Raw genomic sequence first — 20979 nt, forward strand, 5'->3', positions numbered from 1 at the left:
GGGACCTTTCTCCTCTACCTGGGTTCTGGGCCTAAATTTATGAAAATTGACTCTTACAGTGGTGGGTGACGTGAAGCCTGATTCTCTGCTATGATATGAAGACTGATTCTCTGCTGACATGAAGCCAGATTGTCTGTTACGGGACCTTTCTCCTCTGCCTGGGTTCTGGGCCTAAATTTATGAAAATTGACTCTTACAGTGGTGGGTGACGTGAAGCCTGATTCTCTGCTATGATATGAAGACTGATTCTCTGCTGACATGAAGCCAGATTGTCTGTTACGGGACCTTTCTCCTCTGCCTGGGTTCTGGGCCTAAATTTATGAAAATTGACTCTTACAGTGGTGGGTGACGTGAAGCCTGATTCTCTGCTATGATATGAAGACTGATTCTCTGCTGACATGAAGCCAGATTGTCTGTTACGGGACCTTTCTCCTCTGCCTGGGTTCTGGGCCTAAATTTATGAAAATTGACTCTTACAGTGGTGGGTGACGTGAAGCCTGATTCTCTGCTATGATATGAAGACTGATTCTCTGCTGACATGAAGCCAGATTGTCTGTTACGGGACCTTTCTCCTCTGCCTGGGTTCTGGGCCTAAATTTATGAAAATTGACTCTTACAGTGGTGGGTGACGTGAAGCCTGATTCTCTGCTATGATATGAAGACTGATTCTCTGCTGACATGAAGCCAGATTGTCTGTTACGGGACCTTTCTCCTCTGCCTGGGTTCTGGGCCTAAATTTATGAAAATTGACTCTTACAGTGGTGGGTGACGTGAAGCCTGATTCTCTGCTATGATATGAAGACTGATTCTCTGCTGACATGAAGCCAGATTGTCTGTTACGGGACCTTTCTCCTCTGCCTGGGTTCTGGGCCTAAATTTATGAAAATTGACTCTTACAGTGGTGGGTGACGTGAAGCCTGATTCTCTGCTATGATATGAAGACTGATTCTCTGCTGACATGAAGCCAGATTGTCTGTTACGGGACCTTTCTCCTCTGCCTGGGTTCTGGGCCTAAATTTATGAAAATTGACTCTTACAGTGGTGGGTGACGTGAAGCCTGATTCTCTGCTATGATATGAAGACTGATTCTCTGCTGACATGAAGCCAGATCCTCTGTTACGGGACCTCTCTCCTCTGCCTGGGTGCTGGGCCTAAATTTATGACAATGGACTGTTGCAGTGGTGGCTGACGTGAAGCCTGATTCTCTGCTATGACATGCAGACTGATTCTCTGCTGACATGAAGCCAGATTCTCTGTTACGGGACCTCTCTCCTCTGCCTGTGTGTGTGCTGGGCCTAAATATATGCCAATGGACTGTTGCAGTGGTGGCTGACGTGAAGCCTCATTCTCTGCTATGACATGCAGACTAATTCTCTGCTGACATGAAGACAGATTCTCTGTTACGGGACCTCTCTCCTCTGCCTGGGTGCCGGGGCCTAAATATCTGAGAATGGACTGTTCCAGTGGTGGGTGACGGGAAGCCAGATTCTCTGCTATGGAACCTCTCTCCAATTGATTTTGGTTAATTTTTATTTATTTAATTTTTATTTTAATTCATTTCCCTATCCACATTTGTTTGCAGGGGATTTACCTACATGTTGCTGCCTTTTGCAGCCCTCTAGCTCTTTCCTGGGCTGTTTTACAGCCTTTTTAGTGCCGAAAAGTTCGGGTCCCCATTGACTTCAATGGGGTTCGGGTTCGGGACGAAGTTCGGATCGGGTTCGGATCCCGAACCCGAACATTTCCGGGATGTTCGGCCGAACTTCTCGAACCCGAACATCCAGGTGTTCGCTCAACTCTAATCATGACTATTTAATTATAGACAGACTAACCACTTGGACCATTGCTAATTTGTGGTATATGACTCTTATTGAGTGCTCTTGGCTTTTTCAGATCAAATATTGACACATGGTGTTGGACTGGGTTGCCTACGGCCCACCAGTAAAATTCATATTACCCTTCACACAGCAGCAGCAATACCCTCAAGATGATTATGAGTAGTGTTGAGCAAAGTCATGGAAAAATTTTATCTGATTGCTTCGCCAAATTTTTTTTTTTTTTAATTGCTTGGTGACAAATGACTTTGTCACAAAGCGCATTTCTTTGTAAATTGTGGGTGCAATAACAGGGAATGGTAATTGTACCACTCTCCGTCATTGTACCTCTCAGATGCCGAGTTCATCCCTGATAGCGGCATCTGACTTTAATATTTGTCTGTAATAAAATAATAATATCATACTTAGCTCATCCATTTGATCGTGAAGAGCCCGCCACTGTCATCTTAATTGAAGATTCACAGCAAAATCTTGCGCGACCCATGATGATGTCATCACGTCACCCAGCATATGGTGATGTTATACATCAAAGCGCAGAAGATTTTGTGTAGGGTCTTCAATCAAGATGGAGGCGGGAGGCTCCTCATGCTCAAATGGATGAGTTAAGTATGATTTTTATTTTTTTCTTCATTTCAGGGAAAATTGATTCGTTACCACAAAGCACGAGGAATTTCAGCTTCGCGGCAAATTGTAGTTTTCTGGAAATTCAAATCGAAGCTCAACACTAATTATGGGGGAAGGAGGATAATAGTGGCTGGCTTGCCTTTGTACCTATAAGTCATCTCAGCCATCTAATGCATCTATAACATTAATTGTTAAATCATCTATCATCTAACATAAGCTTGTTGAGGTGTTGTATGTTGCTTATCTGTATGTAGTGCAGTCAGTCTACGGTGCTATGTTCTATTTGTACAGATGGTTAAGGAATTAGGGGTCAACCTTGCTCAGGGGCCCACTGGGGGATTAACCTGTTCTCCTGTGGGCCAGTTCAAGCCTGTTGACATATTATATTCAATGGCTGACCATGTAGTTTAAAAAAAAGCCAAGATAAACCCAAGTAGCACAGAACTTTCCAAACACCACTGCTAGCTAATTTCCTCTAGTGAATGGACATTGTTGGCATGTTTTAGAGAAACGCATCAATATCTGAAGTGAGACAGCTCTTTCAAATATTACATTTTACTCACTGGTAAGAGGTGAAATATTCATTTATCTCAATAGGAATCTGTTAAATTATACAATTAGCCTCATGCAGAAACACTGTTGTAAGAAATTGAGTCAGTGTTGCCAGTTGCAATTAGTAATATCATTTATTTTTGTTTTCTTCCTTTGCTGTGAAAAAAAACAAAACAAAAACTGGAAACTGCTACGGCCTTCACTGACAATGTTACTTGCAATGGTCTTCATGCGTTAGGCTCAAAATATATGTACCCAAACAAAGGATGAGAGAATGTCTTGAAATTAGTTTTGTTTTGTTTGAATTTCCACAAAAATTTATTCAGGTACGAATTGATTCTTTCTGCTACCTAAGCCAATTCAGTGAAGCTTGCAGGCTACTGAGACATGGTAAACACAATTAAACCAGATTTCACACAAATGTAGATTTCAGTATAACCCATCTTATATTCACATTAGTTTATACCCAGGCAGTATCCTAGTAACATCTCCAAAACCTCATGCATCATGTAAAAGCAAAAAAGTAATTACAGATCTGCTCAAACTTCTACCCTGCGCATAGTGCACATCAGGCAATGTGATGCATATACAGCAGAGTAATTTTTTATTGCAAAGTATGTGATATATATATATATATATATATATATATATATATATATATACAGGGTGGGCCATTTATATGGATACACCTTAATAAAATGGGAATGGTTGGTGATATTAACTTCCTGTTTGTGGCACATTCGTATATGTGAGGGGGGAAACTTTACAAGATGGGTGGTGACCATGGCGGCCATTTTGAAGTCGGACATTTTGAATCCAACTTTAGTTTTTTCAATAGGAAGAGGGTCATGTGACACATCAAACTTATCGCAAATATAGGTACTTCAAAAATTAGCAAATATTTTGAATATAGTTATATATTCGTAATTTTGAATATTCAACTTTTTTTCCCTTTTTTTTTTATTCGATATTTTTTTTTTTTTATCAGTACACATGATCCCTCCCTGTTTCTAGCTTTTGGGCCAATAAGAAGGCAGCAATATACTTGACTTTAGGAGTAGTAGTGTTTGCAAATTTAGCTCTGTATTCGTTTTTTTCGAATATTCGCTATATTGCTATATATTCTTGTTTTAGAATATTACGAATATTCGAAAAAACAAAGTTATAGAGATATAGCGAATATTCGAAAAAAATGAATATAGAGCAATTTAGCTAATATAGTGTTATAATCTTCTTTGTCTAATAGTTGTAAGTTGAAAAATTTGCAATAAAAAATCGAATCCGAAAATTCAAATTACGAAAATTTGCATATTACACAATCATTACCTTGCCGGTTTTTCGAGTAAAAAATAAATCGTAGAATTCGAATTTGCGAATATTCGACAAATATTCTACAAAATATTTGCGAAATATCGCAAATTCGAATATGACCCCTGCCGCTCATCACTAGTCACAAGCGGACCCAGAAATTCCAGTGTGAAAGTAGCCTTATTTTTTACCTTGCCACATCTTCTGTAATTATCTGCATTATTCAAAGACTTAATTGCCTAGTAGTTTGCTTGAAGGGGTTATCCAGTTCTAAAAATGCCCCCATTGCCTGGGCCTCTCTCATAGATCACACGTACCCCACTCCTCAGCACCCGCGTCACTCTGGCTCCTTGTGCAGCCGCACTGCATCTCCCCACTGGGAGGATCCAGACATCCGGCAATAGAGGGTTGCAGCCATAAGGAGACCATGAGGGTGACTAGCCTCCCTAGCATCATGGGTGACATCACCTGTGATGCAAGGGGGTTGGTCACCCTCGCAGCCTGCTATTGGCTGCACCCTCCATCGCTCGGATCAAAACATACAGCGGTAGCCATGCAGGGAACCGGAGTGACGTGAAAGCTGGGGAGAGGGGTAATAATGATCTATAGAAGTGCCCAGGCATTTGAAGGGGGGGGCATTTTTAGAATTGGATATCACCTTTAACTGAAATCCTGTGTCTGCAGCTGACATCAACATCCCATTTCCCTATTTGTCACCCTTACAGGAGTTGACATCTTGGTACAGTCCTACACTGTGAGGACCCCTATGAATGACTCATTATACCTTGGGTTGGTTATTAGGGTTAACCAAAAGGCTATGTTCACTTTTGAACAACATTTAAAGTTTACATATGTAATGTACGGAAAAAAGTTGATTTATTTCATGCTTCAGTTAGGCTGCTCTCGAACATCAGTGTTTTGGTCCATGTTTGATCAGTGATTAGCATCAGCAATTGTGAGTCAAAACCAGGAATGGAGCCCACAGGGAGATACAGTATAATGGAAAGGTATGCACCTATTCTGTGTGTTTTGACCCGCACTTATGTGGTCATTTATCAAACTGGTGTAAAGTAGAACTGTGGCTTATTCGCCCATAGCAACCAATCAGATTCCACCTTTCATTTCCCAAAGGAGCAGTCAAAAATGAAAGGTGGAATCTGATTGGTTGCTATGGGCAACTAAGCCAGTTCTACTTTATACCAGTTTGATAAATGACTGCATTCGTTTTGGCTTTGAATCACTGTGTGAAAGCAGACATCCAGTATCTGATGGTTGTCAGTAGAAACAATGTATAAGCTTGTTGTCAGACACAATAAAAGCAACGGTGGGACAACTAGCCTTTTTCTGCATCTAATTAATGTACAGTGACTTGTGTAAAGACAGCATTTTCCATAATAAAAACCATCATCAAAGCTCTCTGCTCATAGAATTGTGAACACAACTATGGATTGCAATGTAGACTGTCTTACAGCAAATGGTATTTATCATGTAGAGAAAGTTAATACAAGTCACTTTCTAATGTATTGTGATTGTCCATATTGCCTCCTTTGGTGGATTGATTAAGCTTTCCATCACATTATACACTGCTCGTATCCAAGGGTTATTGCATCCCTGCAATCCAGCACTGGTAGCCATGCTTGCACATTATGGGACAAAGGGCCTATCCGCACTCTCGTGGTCCCTGCTACCAGAGAGGCCGGTACATTTACATATAGAGTGCAAGCACGGCCACCGCTGCTGGATTGCAGGGTGGTCATAACCATGCAAATGAGAAGTGTATAATGTGATGGAAAAATGAATCAAGCCAGCAAAGGAAGCAATATGGACAATCAGAATACATTAGTAAGTTCCTTTTATTAACTTTCTCTAAATGACAAATGTCATTTGCTTAAGTATGACAACTCACTATGGAGGTTAATTTCACATATAAACTGTAAGACTGTGTTACACAGTGGGCGCAAATTTTAAAGAGAATTTTAAAGCTTTGTTATTTTGAGATCCAAAATTCTGAAAACATTAAAAAAATATATATATATATCTGTATAGCTATCGGCATTTCTTTCTTCTCAAACAGATGATGGTAGTAATATCTGTTCATTGGCCTGAGATGCACAATATTTTTTTAGGTGGACAAACCATGTCTATGTGCTAGAACAAAAATCTGCACCAGCAAGGGAACTGGTGTAGAGCTCAGGTATAATTTATACCAGTTTCCTGCCTTAAATTATAATAAATCCTTTGAGCCGACTGCATATTCCACTCAATATCCTGTCTACTATTTGGAAAATCCCCCAAAAAGTCACAAGTTTTTGTGTGAAAGGAAGTGTGCTGCTGTGGGCCCTAGAGTTCAATAACAAAAGAGGGGGCTTAAGAGCTAAGCACATAGTGTTTTATTATTGAGTTTGATGTATGCAAAGTAGCGGTAACATCCTAAGCTTTGGCGTGCCTGAAGGCAGCCATAATTATATAATTTAACTCTATGAAGATGCAAAGAATTTTCAACTCTATAAATAATTAGGCACTGACCTCTATAAAGGCATTTTAAAAACATAATCTGCCCAGAATGTCAGATCTATTGAGGTAAAGAAAAAAATGCTTCTCAGTGGTGGAAAGAGATGAGCCAACCGATTTAACACAAGTAAAATTCAACACAAATTTAATAAAAAATTGAATTGCATCTGAATCCAAATTTGTGGAATTAAAATTTGGGCAAATTGTGAAAAAAGAGATATAAAAAAAAAATAAAAAAGCAGGGAGTAGAGAGAAAACATACAAATCTTGGAGACCTCAGAGTGTCATACACCAGTTGGAGAACTTTCAATTTGGGTAACATTGATTTGGGCCAGAATAAAATTGGTTGACTGATTTAGCCGCATGAAACCCAAATCAAATTTTGACAGATTCAGTCATCTCTACTGGTGGATATTTTTTTAACCTGATAATGACCAACCTTTTTACACTGCATAGCGCTCATTAAATGATATGAACAGAAGAAAAGAGAAGACAGAAAGGGTAATAAATAGCTTCTGTGTTCACCTCAGGGTCCTCATTTATCTTTGACTAATGGAGACCCAACCTGCTCCATCTATACTTAAGGAGCAGGAGCTTTAATCCATGTACAGTGCTCCACATGGGCTTTAATCTGGAGCACCATACATGGAATAAAGTTCTTGCTCCTGCAGTCTATATTGGGTCCCCCGCTGTCAGTGACAGATGAGGACTCTGAGGAGAAGACAGAAGAGGTTTATTACTGTTTCTGTCTTCTTTTTTTTCTGCAGATATTAATGAGCACTATGCAGTGAATACAGTGACAAAGTGAAAAATATAAAATAAAAGAGTATCAATGTCCCACAGAGTTCTTTTTAATTACTTTTTGTGGGACATATTACGTGGCAAAAATATATTTAAAAAAATGTCAACCAAAACCATGAATGTGAAACTATGCATATTATATATCAATATAATATCATCAAAATGTCAATAACCCCCACAAAATATGGAACCCATTTGAATCATTTATTTTGGTGGCAGTTTGCATATTTCTAAAATAAGGAGCAATAGTTTGAAAAAAAATACCTTTTTAAAAATTGTTTGTAGACTTCCCCAAATAAAACTAAGGCCTCTTGTACATGTATGTAAGGACTGTTAAACCACCACATGCACTAAAGCACAAAAGCACAAAAAAAAGTGTATGGTCACTGAGGTCAATCTAAGAAAGTTGTTTTACCTATAACATATGTAAGGATATGTTCAGACATCAGATTTAAATTTAACACATCCTTTGTGACAGAAATCCAAGGCGGTGCCCTCAGATTACTGCCTCTCAGTTTGATGTGGTAAGTGCAGCATGTGTGCAGAAAATACACAGCAGACCGAAAGGAGGATTAGTCTCACTATCCTTCATGAGTTTTACCTTTTGTTTAAAGGGGTTTTCCCATCTCAGACAATGGGGACATATCACTAGGATAGGCCCTCATTGTCTGATAGGTGTGGGTCCCACCTCTTGGAGAACAGAGCCTTAAAAGTGGTGGAGGACGCAGCCCACCCTCCATTCATTTCTATGGGGCCAAGAAAAATAGCCAAAAGCTATTTCCATCAGCCCCCTAGAAATTAATGGAAGCGGTGGCAGTGCAAGCGCAGTGTGCTCCCATTCACTTCTATGGGGAGAGGGCTTGGTGGTGGCCGGGCCCAGGGAAACCCGGGGTCCTCCAGCCACCACCTTCCCTGATCCGTTCTCGATATAGGTGCAGGTTCCAGACCCGCACCTAACAGACAATGGGGACTTATCCTAGCAATATGCCCCCATTGTCTCAGATGGGAATACCCCTTTAATCGAAGATCCGGACAGAAATTTTTTTATGCATTTGAAACCACAATTACACGAACAGGATGAGGATTTAAGCATGTAAACGCAGATGAAATCCATGTAAACTCCAACACATTAGCATACTATAAAACAGAACTGTCAATTCACGAATGCGCTGGAGATGTCAATACAGCCTTCGCCTTCTCATATAGAAAAAAATCTGTGGTCTCATCACACATAAAGTAAAGAAATGCTAGAACTGGTCTTTTGTGACAGATGGAGACCCAGAGGTGTATGTGCAGCATATGCTGATATTCCCGTCTATATGTTTCAACAATCTGCATATAAAATGTATGCAGCTTACACTCCAGACTGAGCAATGAAAATTCCCTTCAATCGAACCAACCAGCTGAAACTCACGACACATAGAGTTCAGCGATAGACTATATGGCAGCTTCTATCTCCTTTCGTTTGATTTTAAATGAATGCCAATTTAGCAATCTCTATCATGTATGCAGATGTTGCCTTATTATTCATACCAATCTGCATACGTTTTCTTAGCACACGTATCACAGACACAATCCTACAAGTATCACCAGTCTGCATAAATACGCAAAATGCAAAATGTGATCACCCCATTTAACAACACATACCTAACAGCAAGCAGTTCTCGTAGAAGCAATATATTAGGGTGCTACTATGTCCGTATACAATTATTAGTTGCCTCATTTTATTCCATCTAAATTGCAGCATTATGAAATCAGAACAAATGATAGAACTGCAATTGATTTCTCCATAAGGGATGAAGAATCCAGCGCCATGTCATACCATGGGGAAAGAGAATGCAACATTAAATACCGTTGTTATGATCAGTAAGGCAAATGAATCTAGAATTCACAAAGAATGTAGGTGGACAACCTTTATTTTGTACCTGATCACATTATATCAAGTCATGTTTACACATCAACCATTTCCTGTATCAGTTTGGTATATCTCAATGTTTAAGATTAATGCAATGTGATCACAGAAACGAGTCAGGCATTTAAATACATATTAAGGAGTACATAGATTTTCTATTTAGTATACAAAGTATTTCATGTATATGAATTTCTTTTCTATTTAAAAAAATATTTTATACCCCGCTCACATAGCAAGCATATCCAGAAAATCAATGCAACCGACCTGATTGCAAATAATAACTCTTTTTTTTTTATATATATATATATAGAAGCTCTCACTCAATTCACATTTTGCAGAAGAAAGAAAAATATATTGTTAAATAATTGTGAACTATATTCATTTTAAGGTGTAGACAAGTATGGTTCAAGTGACTGAATTTATTTTTGTAGAATTTGTAAAGCATGGTTTATGCACTTGCACATTTTTAACGTGACTTTTCCACTTTACCTAATTTAGGGTTACCCGAAATTTTACTCAATTTTCTTAAAGACAGTGGTGTTCCTTCACATGCTTTGACTTGTCGGAGATTAGTGTTTAAAATTTTAGACCTTAACCCAAACGTTATCACCAGCCTTATCCATTAGGAGGTTGATGTAAAAGTAGAGATAGATACCTTCACTGGAATCAGTTTTTGTTGCAATAACCAATCACATGGAGATAGAAGTTTTGCATTTGGGTACAAAATATACAGGAGATGCCTCTCTAGTTGAGGGTAATTATGTCATAATAACAACAAAGTATCCCTTTGGCAATAGTGTCTGGTGCAATCCTAGAGATCCATAATGAAGGTGTTCTGAAAAATTAGAACCTACAAAGAAATTTCTTCAACATATGCAACCATAAGCAACTGGACACTCCTGAAATCACCTGCATCTATGCCTATATAGATAATATTTGGAAGTTTAAAGTCTACAAAGGCACTTTTCATCATTGAATTATTGTCTCTATTAAGAATGACTCTGCGTGACCTACATTTTGCTCAACGCTGTTTGTTCTTCAAGCACTTGTAAGTAATCAGGTGTGCCTTGAAGTTTGGCTTTGAGTTCAAAATATTCACTCTTTCTCTGCTCTACTACAATTTTACTGTGGTTTCCACCTATCAAAGATTTCTTGCATTTTTTATCTTGTAGCTTTTCGGGATAGTGTATTTCGAAGCCACTGACTCCTATGCTATTATATTCTTTTTTACTTTCTAAAAAATTCTGGATAAATAAATTGGAGTCTCTTCCTGGAAAGAATTCATCCAGTTCATCAATTGTGCTAAGTCTTTTTTTAGAATCCCCATGCAATGAGTCTTTGTCTTTGTCAGCCATGTTCCTGAGGACCACTTTTTGCCCTTGGTGATCAGAAAATGGAAATCCCATTTCAGTATCCTTTATACCACAAGTGTGGCTCTTACTCATTTGTTCAATAGTCTGTGGAAAAAAGGTTTCTGCAGATATACCATCCATCTTAAGGGCTTTCTGGTCATGCTTTCTCAGCTGGAGTTGCATAGAACTGCACTCCTGATTCCCAATGCCTTCATGCTTTACTGTGGGTTTTTTATTACGTCTCAAAACAAAAACGAGAAGGCAAAACGCAACAAAAACAGTTAAAATAAGCACTACCAAAATACTAAGTATTAAAATAGATAAAGGGACAGGACCTCCTGGGGGGCTTTTCATGGGACCCAAAGGAGTGGTAAAAATGATGGCAGGGATTGGGCTTGTGTACTGTGTGGGTGGCTTATTTATTAGTTTGGGGCACAAAATTTCATTTTTCAGTGATCTCAGCTCAATGTTTGCAAATTGGACAGGTGTCTCACATTTGACCTCTTTCATGACAATACCTTCACTGAGTTTCTCCAGCCAGAGTTTCAACGCAACTAAATCACAAGTGCAGTCCCATGGGTTTCCTTCCAGATCTATCTGTGTGAGAGATTTGAGCTGGTCAAGAACGCCACTTACAGGCAAGTACATGAAATGATTATTTCGTATATTAAGCCTTGCCAGGGGAACTCCGGAGAAAATATAGGCTGGCAGGCTTCTCAGAAGGTTATTATTTAAATATAGCAACTGAAGATTTGGCATCGATTCAAAGGTCCCCCCCAATATTTCTCTTATCACATTGTATTCCAGGTAAAGGTACTGCAGATTGTGCAAACCAGTAAATATTTCAGGGCTGAGGCGTTCTATTTGGTTTCCATTGAGATAAAGCCTCCTTAGGTTAGTAAGATTACAAAAGACATTTCCTTGAATCATTGTTAATTGATTGCTTCCTAAATGAAGCAAATCCAGACCTTCAAACTCTGCAAAGTCTGTTTGTTCTACTTGCTTGATATAATTCCCATTGACGTGAAGTTTCTTTGCATTTATGGGTTTAGGTACCAGCTCAGCTAATGAATATACATTCCTTTCCTGACAGTTAACACTTAATCCCAAGTCAGAAGGATGGGTTTTACAAACACACGGAGATGGACAAGGTGACAGGGGAGGCACCCTGGTCTGAAATGATACAATCTGGCTAATGGTGTGGTTGGGTACAGATTTGCCAGATACAATGCCAGAGTTTTTGGATGGATTGGTTGTTTTTGGGGACTTGGTGACCAGACGATTTAGTGATGTTTGAGCGGTATGTCCCCCAGGAGTGGTGAATGTTGTCTCCATGGATGGAGGCAATATCCGTACGTCAAAGTCACTACCAGTGCCCATAGAGCATAACTCTTGTTTATTAGTCTCTTTTAATAATCTTCCATACAGATCACTAGGTGTCTCACAGATAGCCTCTCCAATGTAGATATTATATGGCATGTTTTCCAGCCAAGCTTTAAGAGGCAGTAAATCACACGTACAATTCCAAGGGTTATCTTCTAGTTGAAGCTCCACAACCCTCCCGATGTGCTCCAAGACACCTATGTAGGGCATCTTCTGTATTCTATTCCCTCTAATGTCCAAATGAGTCAAGGAAGCAAACCTAAATATATTATCAGGGAGGGCAGAAATCAGATTGTCATTTAAAATAAGGACTTTCAGCTTGTGCAGTTTATTGAAGGCTCCCCGCTCAATATACTTGATTAAATTGTAGTCAGCCTGGAGATACTCCAAGTTCTCTATGCCCAGGAAAGTGTCAGCCCTCAGGATCTTTAATTCATTGTTGTTCAAGTGCAACTGTTTTAATGCACTAAGTCCCTGGAAAGCTCCTCCCTCAATATTCTGCAGTTTGTTATTGCCCAGTTGCAGGGACACAGCATGAGTAAAATTCAGGAAAGTATTTGGGTACAGAATGATCAAAAGATTATTCTGAAAATTCAAATGATAGAAATTGGACTGTGGGGGCTTCAGCTGGTTTGGTCTGTAAACTGCCACTTTTTCGCAGTTGACATATAGTACATTTTCGACTGATAGACAAGAGCAGATATTGCAGATCTCCTGGGTGAGTTCTGAGTCCGGGTTGGTGGAGGAGATTGGGGTAGAGAGGAACAGGAAAAGCCACAGAAACATCTTCAGGCAGTGACAATAAGATCTCAGGCTGCTGGGGCAAATCATCTGATAAACAGAAAGACACCATCTTAATATAAGCAATCCATACATATTAATAAACAGATTAGCGTGTGTGTAAATGAACATGTGTGTATATGGCTGTATACATGTGTGTCTGCACACTGAACTGCTTCTATTACATGTCACTCTGCACTTACAAAGGTTAGACATTTATACCATATGGGATTTGTAGCCTGATGTCTTTGCAGAAGAAACTGGCTATCAATAAATGTATCCCTTTTAGACCTATAACACATATCACAATATAATAACATGGGCATTGACAGCATTACACATGACACTGCATACTTTTAGGCACATCATAGCCAGTGCTATATATCCATAATGTGCGGCTAGCCAACACTTTTTGGTGCATATGTGTGCATGCATGTGGGTGTATTAGTGAGACCTTTACTGCTCATACGATACCAACCACATATTTACTCCATAGGTCCACAGAATAAGATGTATGGGAATTAACTATTTGTATGCAGACATCTCAAATCCAATCTCATTTGGGAAGTGTGTGGGTAAATATCATGCTTTTCTATAATGGTGAAGTGTGTGATATTTACTGTAGGTTCACACTATAATCTACATGCCTGAATCTTGGCAATGACAAAATTAAAACATGCATGTGTTATCACTAAATTGGACATACATCCGCCTCAGCAGCTATTAGTATATGATACATGGATGATCTGATCTATGACTGTATTGTAAATACTGTACAAGTATCTCAGCTTTAATATACTCTCCATACCTTGGCATGCATCTCTGCTCTACCTACATACTTCAGGTCAAAGCATCGGGGCTATAACTACAGTATCTCCTACACAAATGCATCCCAGAAGTCAATATAGTCTACATGGATCTCGTACTCAGATAATACAACATTCTCCATACCTTCATCTCAGTTATCCTTATTGCCTACATGCATCTCAACTGCATCTACTACCTATACTGATCCATCTTAGATATACCATAACTAAGTTCCACATGCATGTATTATCACTAGGATCTCCATACATATATCTACAGCTGTCTCACTATTCTATATGCATGTGCAGCCTACATACCGTACATCTCATCATTAGATGTTCTGTGCACATATTAAATTATGACTATGAGTTGCATACATGAATCCCAGCCAGCACCTTACTTTATATGCAACCATTCGATAATCAGGATGCGCTAAGCACATGCATCTCAGTTATCACAATTTTCATCATATATGGTCTCAGCAAGTATTAATCCTTTTCATACATACACTGCACACACACATCACAGCTAGCTCTATGGTTTACAGACATGCATTTATGCTTTTGCTCACTTGTTCTATCATTTTTCATGCATGGACCTCATGCCACATATATCACTATACTCTACTGCACATACATTACATAGTAATCTCATACATGCATCTTAGCAGAGTATCAGCATTCTACCATTTACACCACAGCAACCTGCTAACTGGTTATCTCTCCCAGCACAATACCAGTTTCCCCCGATAGCACATGCTGGCTTCACATTTTAGGTAAGATGAGACAGAATGAGAAGGAGAAGGCACAGAGAGAAAAAGAACACATACAGAAGGACAGGTCAGTGTTAGACAGCAGTACCTATGATATCAGTGGCAAATGTCTGAGGTTTGTGATAGTACTGATTATTACTGCAATGCTTTGCCGCAGCATGGTCTCTGCTCCTGCTGGGTGCTCTTGTCCTCGATCAGATATCTCCTCCAGAAGATGTTCCAAGGCTGTGGAAGAGGGATACCCATGAGAAAATCATGCAGATCATAGATGCTGCTGATCAGATCCCTTTCTGGCAGTGTTACATGAGACAATAGCAAGCAATCTATCCTCTCGTCTCTGCAGCCTCCTAATTAGGAACAGGTAGCCATGAATACATTAAGTGGTACCCAAGATGTGAGAGGATGCAAGGGTCTGGGGCAGGTCCAACTTGCTGTGTCTCTCCTGTGTCTGGGCTGCAAAATGGGAGTCCACAGTGTGATCAGAGGGCATGGGATTGTAAGAGAGGGTCATAAGATCTGCATCAAAGAGACTCCCACAAGGAAAAAAAGCCTTTGCTTCCTAGTAAGCTGTGCTTCCATGGGATAATGTTTGCTGGTGGCGAGTGTCAGGCTTACAGAAAGGGTCTCTCAAGTCAGATGGCTGCTGGATGTGTCTGGTGGTTAAAAAAGGAGGGGGAGGGAGTGGGAGATCATTTGCTGCCGAGGACAGATCCCTTTTTCCAACGATCAGTCACAAAGAAAATCCATGAAGTAACCCTTCAGTGTCTAGATCCAGTCTAGTATGCCAAGGACCTAGAAATAATAGCAGTCACATCACAGGAAAGCGCTACACTGAACTACATTGGGGGCTTTTCCTAAATTCTTGCAAGGGGATCTGGATCAAGTGCTTGCATGGCTACCAGGTTTTTCAAAGCGTGCTTCCATTTCCTTTTACCATATTTGATCATTCTTCTAATTCCCTAATCTGCATTGATCCAGCAAAAGAAAATAGCCCCAGCAGCATTAATTAGGGCACATCTATGGTGAAGAATCCACTTGATGGAAGTGCAGGAGCTGCATGGCTGGGAAAGAAGAACATTACCTTGTTTAATGATGCTGTAGTCTAAGTAGAAACCTGCCAAGCCTCTCCATACCTCTGATAAATCCTTATACCCAACATAGGTCTATGTTCTTACCTTTAAAATCCAGATCCATGTAAGGAAATGAAAATGTTCTGCATTTTTGATTGTCTCCAAGAGATGTGGACTTCTCCCTGCTTCTCAAGCTCTCCTTCTCTCCCTCTCTCTGCCTCTCCCCCTCCTCTTTATCTCCCTCTCTCCCCCTCTCTTCTCCTTTTCTGTCACACACACTACAGGCACTAACACAGGACCGCAATCTCAACACATATCACTCAATCCCTTTCAATAAATAAATGCAAGCATACATAGAGCCACTGCAGGAGATTCGGAAATCTTGCTAAGAGGGTTAGTCTCCCAGAGCAGAATGCAAATGCTTAAAAGGCAGAACTGCAGCCCCTGCTGGCTATAAAACACCTACATGGATCCACTGGATCAAGATTGAGTGTTCAGATCAATCATTATTGATGCCATTTGTTTGCTGCTGAGTTTATTGGGAGGAAGGGGCAGAGCTGGACTGGGACTCCCCCTGCTGTGCTTGGTCAGGCAGGTGTTTGGGGATCATATTGCATCCAGTGAAGCCATGTGCAGAACAATGATGGGAAAAGGTAATTTGGGCTTATTTTTGTCTCCTCATAAATATTGCTGAAGGTGCAGCTCATAACACACCATGTCTGTGACCAGCTTTCACTGGTCTCTGTAATATGATCCTGCAAATGTTGCCAAAACATGGCACCTTAGTACTTATGCTCCTGGCATTGCTGTAAATGCAAAGGAATTGATGCAATATTTAAATAGATGGGTCTGCCAGCCCTGCAACCAGCGCTTATTCAGGCTGAATACTAACACTGTGCCAGTGCTTTAGAATACAGGCAATACTATAGGGCATGACAGATAGATAGATAGATAGATAGATAGATAGATAGATAGATAGATAGATAGACAGATATAGACTGATATAATAATATTGTGAAATGTTATGTATTTTACTAACAAATATACTATATTTACTAACAAATATTTTCTACTTTTACTACCTATTTCACAATTGCAAAAATAGCACAGGATATTTAAAGGAGAAATAATAGTAATCTCCATCAAGGGGTTGTACTTGACAGTAAAGATCACCGGGGTTAATAGAAAATGTTAGTGTTCGCTGCCAGTGAATATTCTGACAGCCTAAGGGAATCCTGTAAGCTCTGGGATAGCAGGTGAAGCAATGGAGACTTCTTCCGAAGAAAAAGCAATGGCAATGGAGGGGTTAAGTGCCGCTGATAAGGGTAAATTATGGAGAAGAGGAGCCTGAATTACAGGTTGGCTGTCAGGAGCAATGTTTTGGCAAGAGAACGCTCCTGGGGAAAGGAAAAGAGGAGGTTAAATATAAAAGGTTATTGGAGAGGGAGGTTTAACCTCTAGAGGCAAAACAGTTGCATATTGGCTCTGTAAACTGATGGCCTAAGTGGCTTATGGGGGTGAAAGTGTTAAGGCCCAGGGGGAAGTAAATAAGCTAGGGAAATGGAAATTAAAGGGTTTAAAAGGAGATGCTGTTCAGTTGCAGTAGAGCGCAGCACATCCTGTCAGGGGAGGGTTAACTTGAATGGATTTTTACTGCTATTGTATCATGATCTTGTCAATGTGAAATACTGAGCACTTTCAGCAGTCGCTGTGTATATCTGTGTATGACAGCAGCTTTATAAGCAAGGTATGGTGACTGCTGGATGTCTACTAAACACTCTGATAACATCTGACTGCAGAGCCCCAGGTAAGGTCCTACTGGAGCTTATTCTTAGAATATTTTACTACACATGGGGAACATGGAGTCAATCTTTACATCAAACTAATGCCTTGTACTCATAGCTCGCCTTCATATTTACTATCAGAGAGTGCTTTGTGCTAGCTCCCCCTGCAGGCAGCAATGGTAAAATCAACGTGTGCTTTATTCTTCTGTAGGAAGCACTTTTTGGGGAGTTTGGCCTAGTCATTATAATTTATTTGCTATATATATATATATATATATATATATATATATATATATATACATATAAGCAAAAAACAGAACAGCACCTCCTGAGACAAATCGCAGGTGCAAGCTACCCGGCAATAATACAGCAAACAAATAAAGTAGCAGCACACCACTAAATGCACTAAGACTGAGTATACAGGTGAAGGTGTGAATAGGGTCAAATACATGACGCCAATATGACGTATTTGACCCTGTTCACACATTCACCTGTATACTCAGTCTTAGTGCATTTAGTGGTGTGCTGCTACTTTATTTGTTTGCTATATATATATATAATAAATTGCTGATACTGTGACAAGATTTGCAACATCCTAATATTCCTATCTTAAAGGGGTATTCTGATGTGCAAAGTTGAACTTATATTGAACTATATAACAAAATATTGAAGTTCCTAATTTAGTGTTATTAACACTTTTCTATTACCTAAGTTCCTATTTTAGTGTTTCAAACTGTTTTTTTATTACCTCTATTAGGCACCTTTGCTATTTATTAGCCTCTGTTCCCTATGGTTATGACCAATGGGCATCGGGCCTTCCATGGTAGCGCATTCATAGTGCCTTTCTGTAGTGTCTTAAAAAAGAAATGAGTTGGCAACTGGAATACCCCCAGACTGGGTGAAAAGGTTATTATTTAGAACGATCCATTTGTTCCCGATAATTGCCCACCGTTAGGCAGAGGGGAAAGCAATCATTCTTTCTGTTTGGGAAAGAGTCATTGCTACATGATCGCTCATTCCCACACAGATTCACTGTTTGGAGGGGACATATCTCTGTTTATAGAACCTACCTCAGGAAAATGTTGATTTTTGGTGCCACACTTAAGATTTAATGAACTGACAAATGAGCATCAGATGATTAGCGGCACATTTAAAGCAATTATTGGAAATAAGGACTAGGAATAGTCCTCAATAAGTGCACTGATTCTCTGCAAGTTTAAAAAGGCATCCACCCAATTATCATTTTTCACTTACTTAGTGATATTTGTTAGTGGTGCTTCTGTCTAAAGTGTTAATTTTTTGTCTCACAACAATGTGGTGAATATGATACTCATTTTAAAGTAAAAGTTATGTTTTAAGAAACCCAGTTCACATAATTTACTGACAATAGTTTGGGTTGTGACTTTATACCTGTATACATCCAATCCAGTGTGGAGGTATAACCAATATTTGAAGTTTGCTGAAATCACCTCTGATGTATGGAAAGGAATAATCACTGCTATATTTGTTTTGGGCAACAGATCCCTACACAGGAGGATCTGCTGCCCAGAAACACTCAGATTTATTAAGCTTGTAGATGGCATAAACCTCTACTGGCTGTCTAGAACAGCACCGAATTTATCACACTGGCTCTGGCTGGATGATAAATAAGGTACTGGGAAACTCTATACCAAGTATTGGGTGACTTTTCCCCCAATTTAGCTCAAAATTATGTTGCAACATCAATGGTGCTCACTCAAGGAACTCATTCATTGGGTGAACCTTTACACTGGGGACAAGCATTTATATAAACGTTCATTCCCGATTATTGGCATGTGTAAAGGGGCCTTTAGACATACACTTCCTGGCCAATTTCTTAGAAGGAAAATTAAACAATCGATGTGATTTTGGAATGCTGAATAAAATAGGGATATGTGGATGAAAGTCACACAAATGCAGGAGACCTTACAAATTCCATATAGATTTTGTCATATTTTAATCTAGTGTTTAAAACAGTAGTGTTAACCATTGTTTCACTATTTTGACAACCTTTTTACAGGAATTACAAATTATAAAGTAGAAGAAATGAGACCCCACATTGAAGCTGTTGCTTTGTACCCCACCATATCTACTGCATACCAAGAAAGGAGCACCTGATAACTGTTCCGTACTCAGTTACTATCCCTTGTAGCAGAAACAAAGCAGTGTGTTTTATGGACTTCTTTACATCTCATTAGCTGGCCAACCATCTGATGCCTATATAGAGGGGTGTAAAGTGACCCAGTGGTGTGATTTTGGTGCAGAGTGTCACAATTGAAACAGATAAAAGACATGACCCCATTATTGAGAAGCCTATTTATGTACAATAAAGTTTTCTGTTACTATCCACAATGTTAGCTGCCAGTAGTGTTGTTTTGGTCCATTTGGTGCTATAAAATTACAATAGAGTCTGACTATTCTATGTGGTGCAAGATTTCATACAGAAACCAGGTAGTTACAAAACATACTATATGATGCAACAAGACTTTACTGTCAACTGATTCACTCACAGAAAGGTTCAGAGCAGAAACATTTCCAAACATTACACAAGAGTCTTGCAATGGGCAACTCAAAGTCAGACCCACTGAATTGTCTCTCCATGGACAGTACATTATCAGTGTGGTGAGCTGACCATCTGTACTGGCTCCCACTCCCTCACTATAACTCTGTTTGCTATGGCAAACAGACAGATCAATGTTCATGCCTTCATAAAATATCATGTCACTCTCTTATGGGTCACTACAAGTTCTACCTCCCTTGCAGCAAGAAAACAAGCATATTAGCCCTTTTCCTTGACTCAATAGCATGGAGGGCACAGTACTAACATGCCTCCACTGCTAGAGGCAAAACTGATGTGCTCCCCAATCATAATGATGTCTTAGGTTATTTCTCTCCAGCACCATATTAGATGAGGGAAGAACTGACAAATCCTATAATATACAATGGAACATGTCAATAATGGCCACAATCTTTAAGGTGCAGCAAAGATGAAAAATAAATTCTTGAAATTATTTTTGGACCTGATAAAAAAAAAAAATAATAATAATCCTGGTTCAAATCAATTCTGGTACAATTCTACGTGAATCAAAAGTGATCAAATTAACCTGAACATTTGTATATGACATTCTGAGCCACTTCTCTCTCTCTCTCTCTCTCTTGCTCTCTCTCTACCCCCTTCCCACTTTAAACTCTCTAATGCAAGGCCAGCAATAGTAAAAAAAAAAAGCCAGGGTGGCACTGAGGTGTATAGCTTTGGTAAACACATGGTTGACAGTGTTAATAAATAGTCTGTTGACATATTATGCTGTTGCGTTTGCTATGCCTTTTAAAATTAAAAATGTTCCAACAATTGTTTCTTATTGAGGGTAAATAGTGTTTAAACACATATGGTGGCACTGGAACAAACAACAGTGTCTTGTTCTGAATAAGCAGTCCATAAAGTGTGCCCTAACAGGGACAGATGCCTGGCT

General features: G+C 39.5%; 1 protein-coding gene across 2 annotated transcripts; it reads right to left on the minus strand.

Moving 5' to 3' along the window:
* Window positions 1-9542: 9542 nt before the first annotated feature.
* On the minus strand, window positions 9543-15901 carry SLITRK4 (SLIT and NTRK like family member 4). Of its 2 annotated transcripts, XM_044306637.1 has the most exons (3): window positions 15813-15901; window positions 14726-14862; window positions 9543-13109 (listed from the first exon to the last, which is right to left on the minus strand). In XM_044306637.1, the coding sequence occupies exon 3, from the start codon at window positions 13107-13109 to the stop codon at window positions 10554-10556; it is 2556 nt and encodes an 851-aa protein (XP_044162572.1). In that variant the 5' UTR covers window positions 14726-14862; window positions 15813-15901; the 3' UTR covers window positions 9543-10553. The 2 variants fall into 2 exon arrangements, with proteins under 2 accessions (XP_044162572.1, XP_044162573.1); XM_044306638.1 differs by lacking the exon at window positions 15813-15901 and having other exon boundaries at window positions 14726-15195.
* Window positions 15902-20979: the final 5078 nt, after the last annotated feature.

Source organism: Bufo gargarizans, chromosome 9, assembly GCF_014858855.1.
Source record: "Bufo gargarizans isolate SCDJY-AF-19 chromosome 9, ASM1485885v1, whole genome shotgun sequence".
Classification (NCBI taxonomy): domain Eukaryota; kingdom Metazoa; phylum Chordata; class Amphibia; order Anura; family Bufonidae; genus Bufo; species Bufo gargarizans.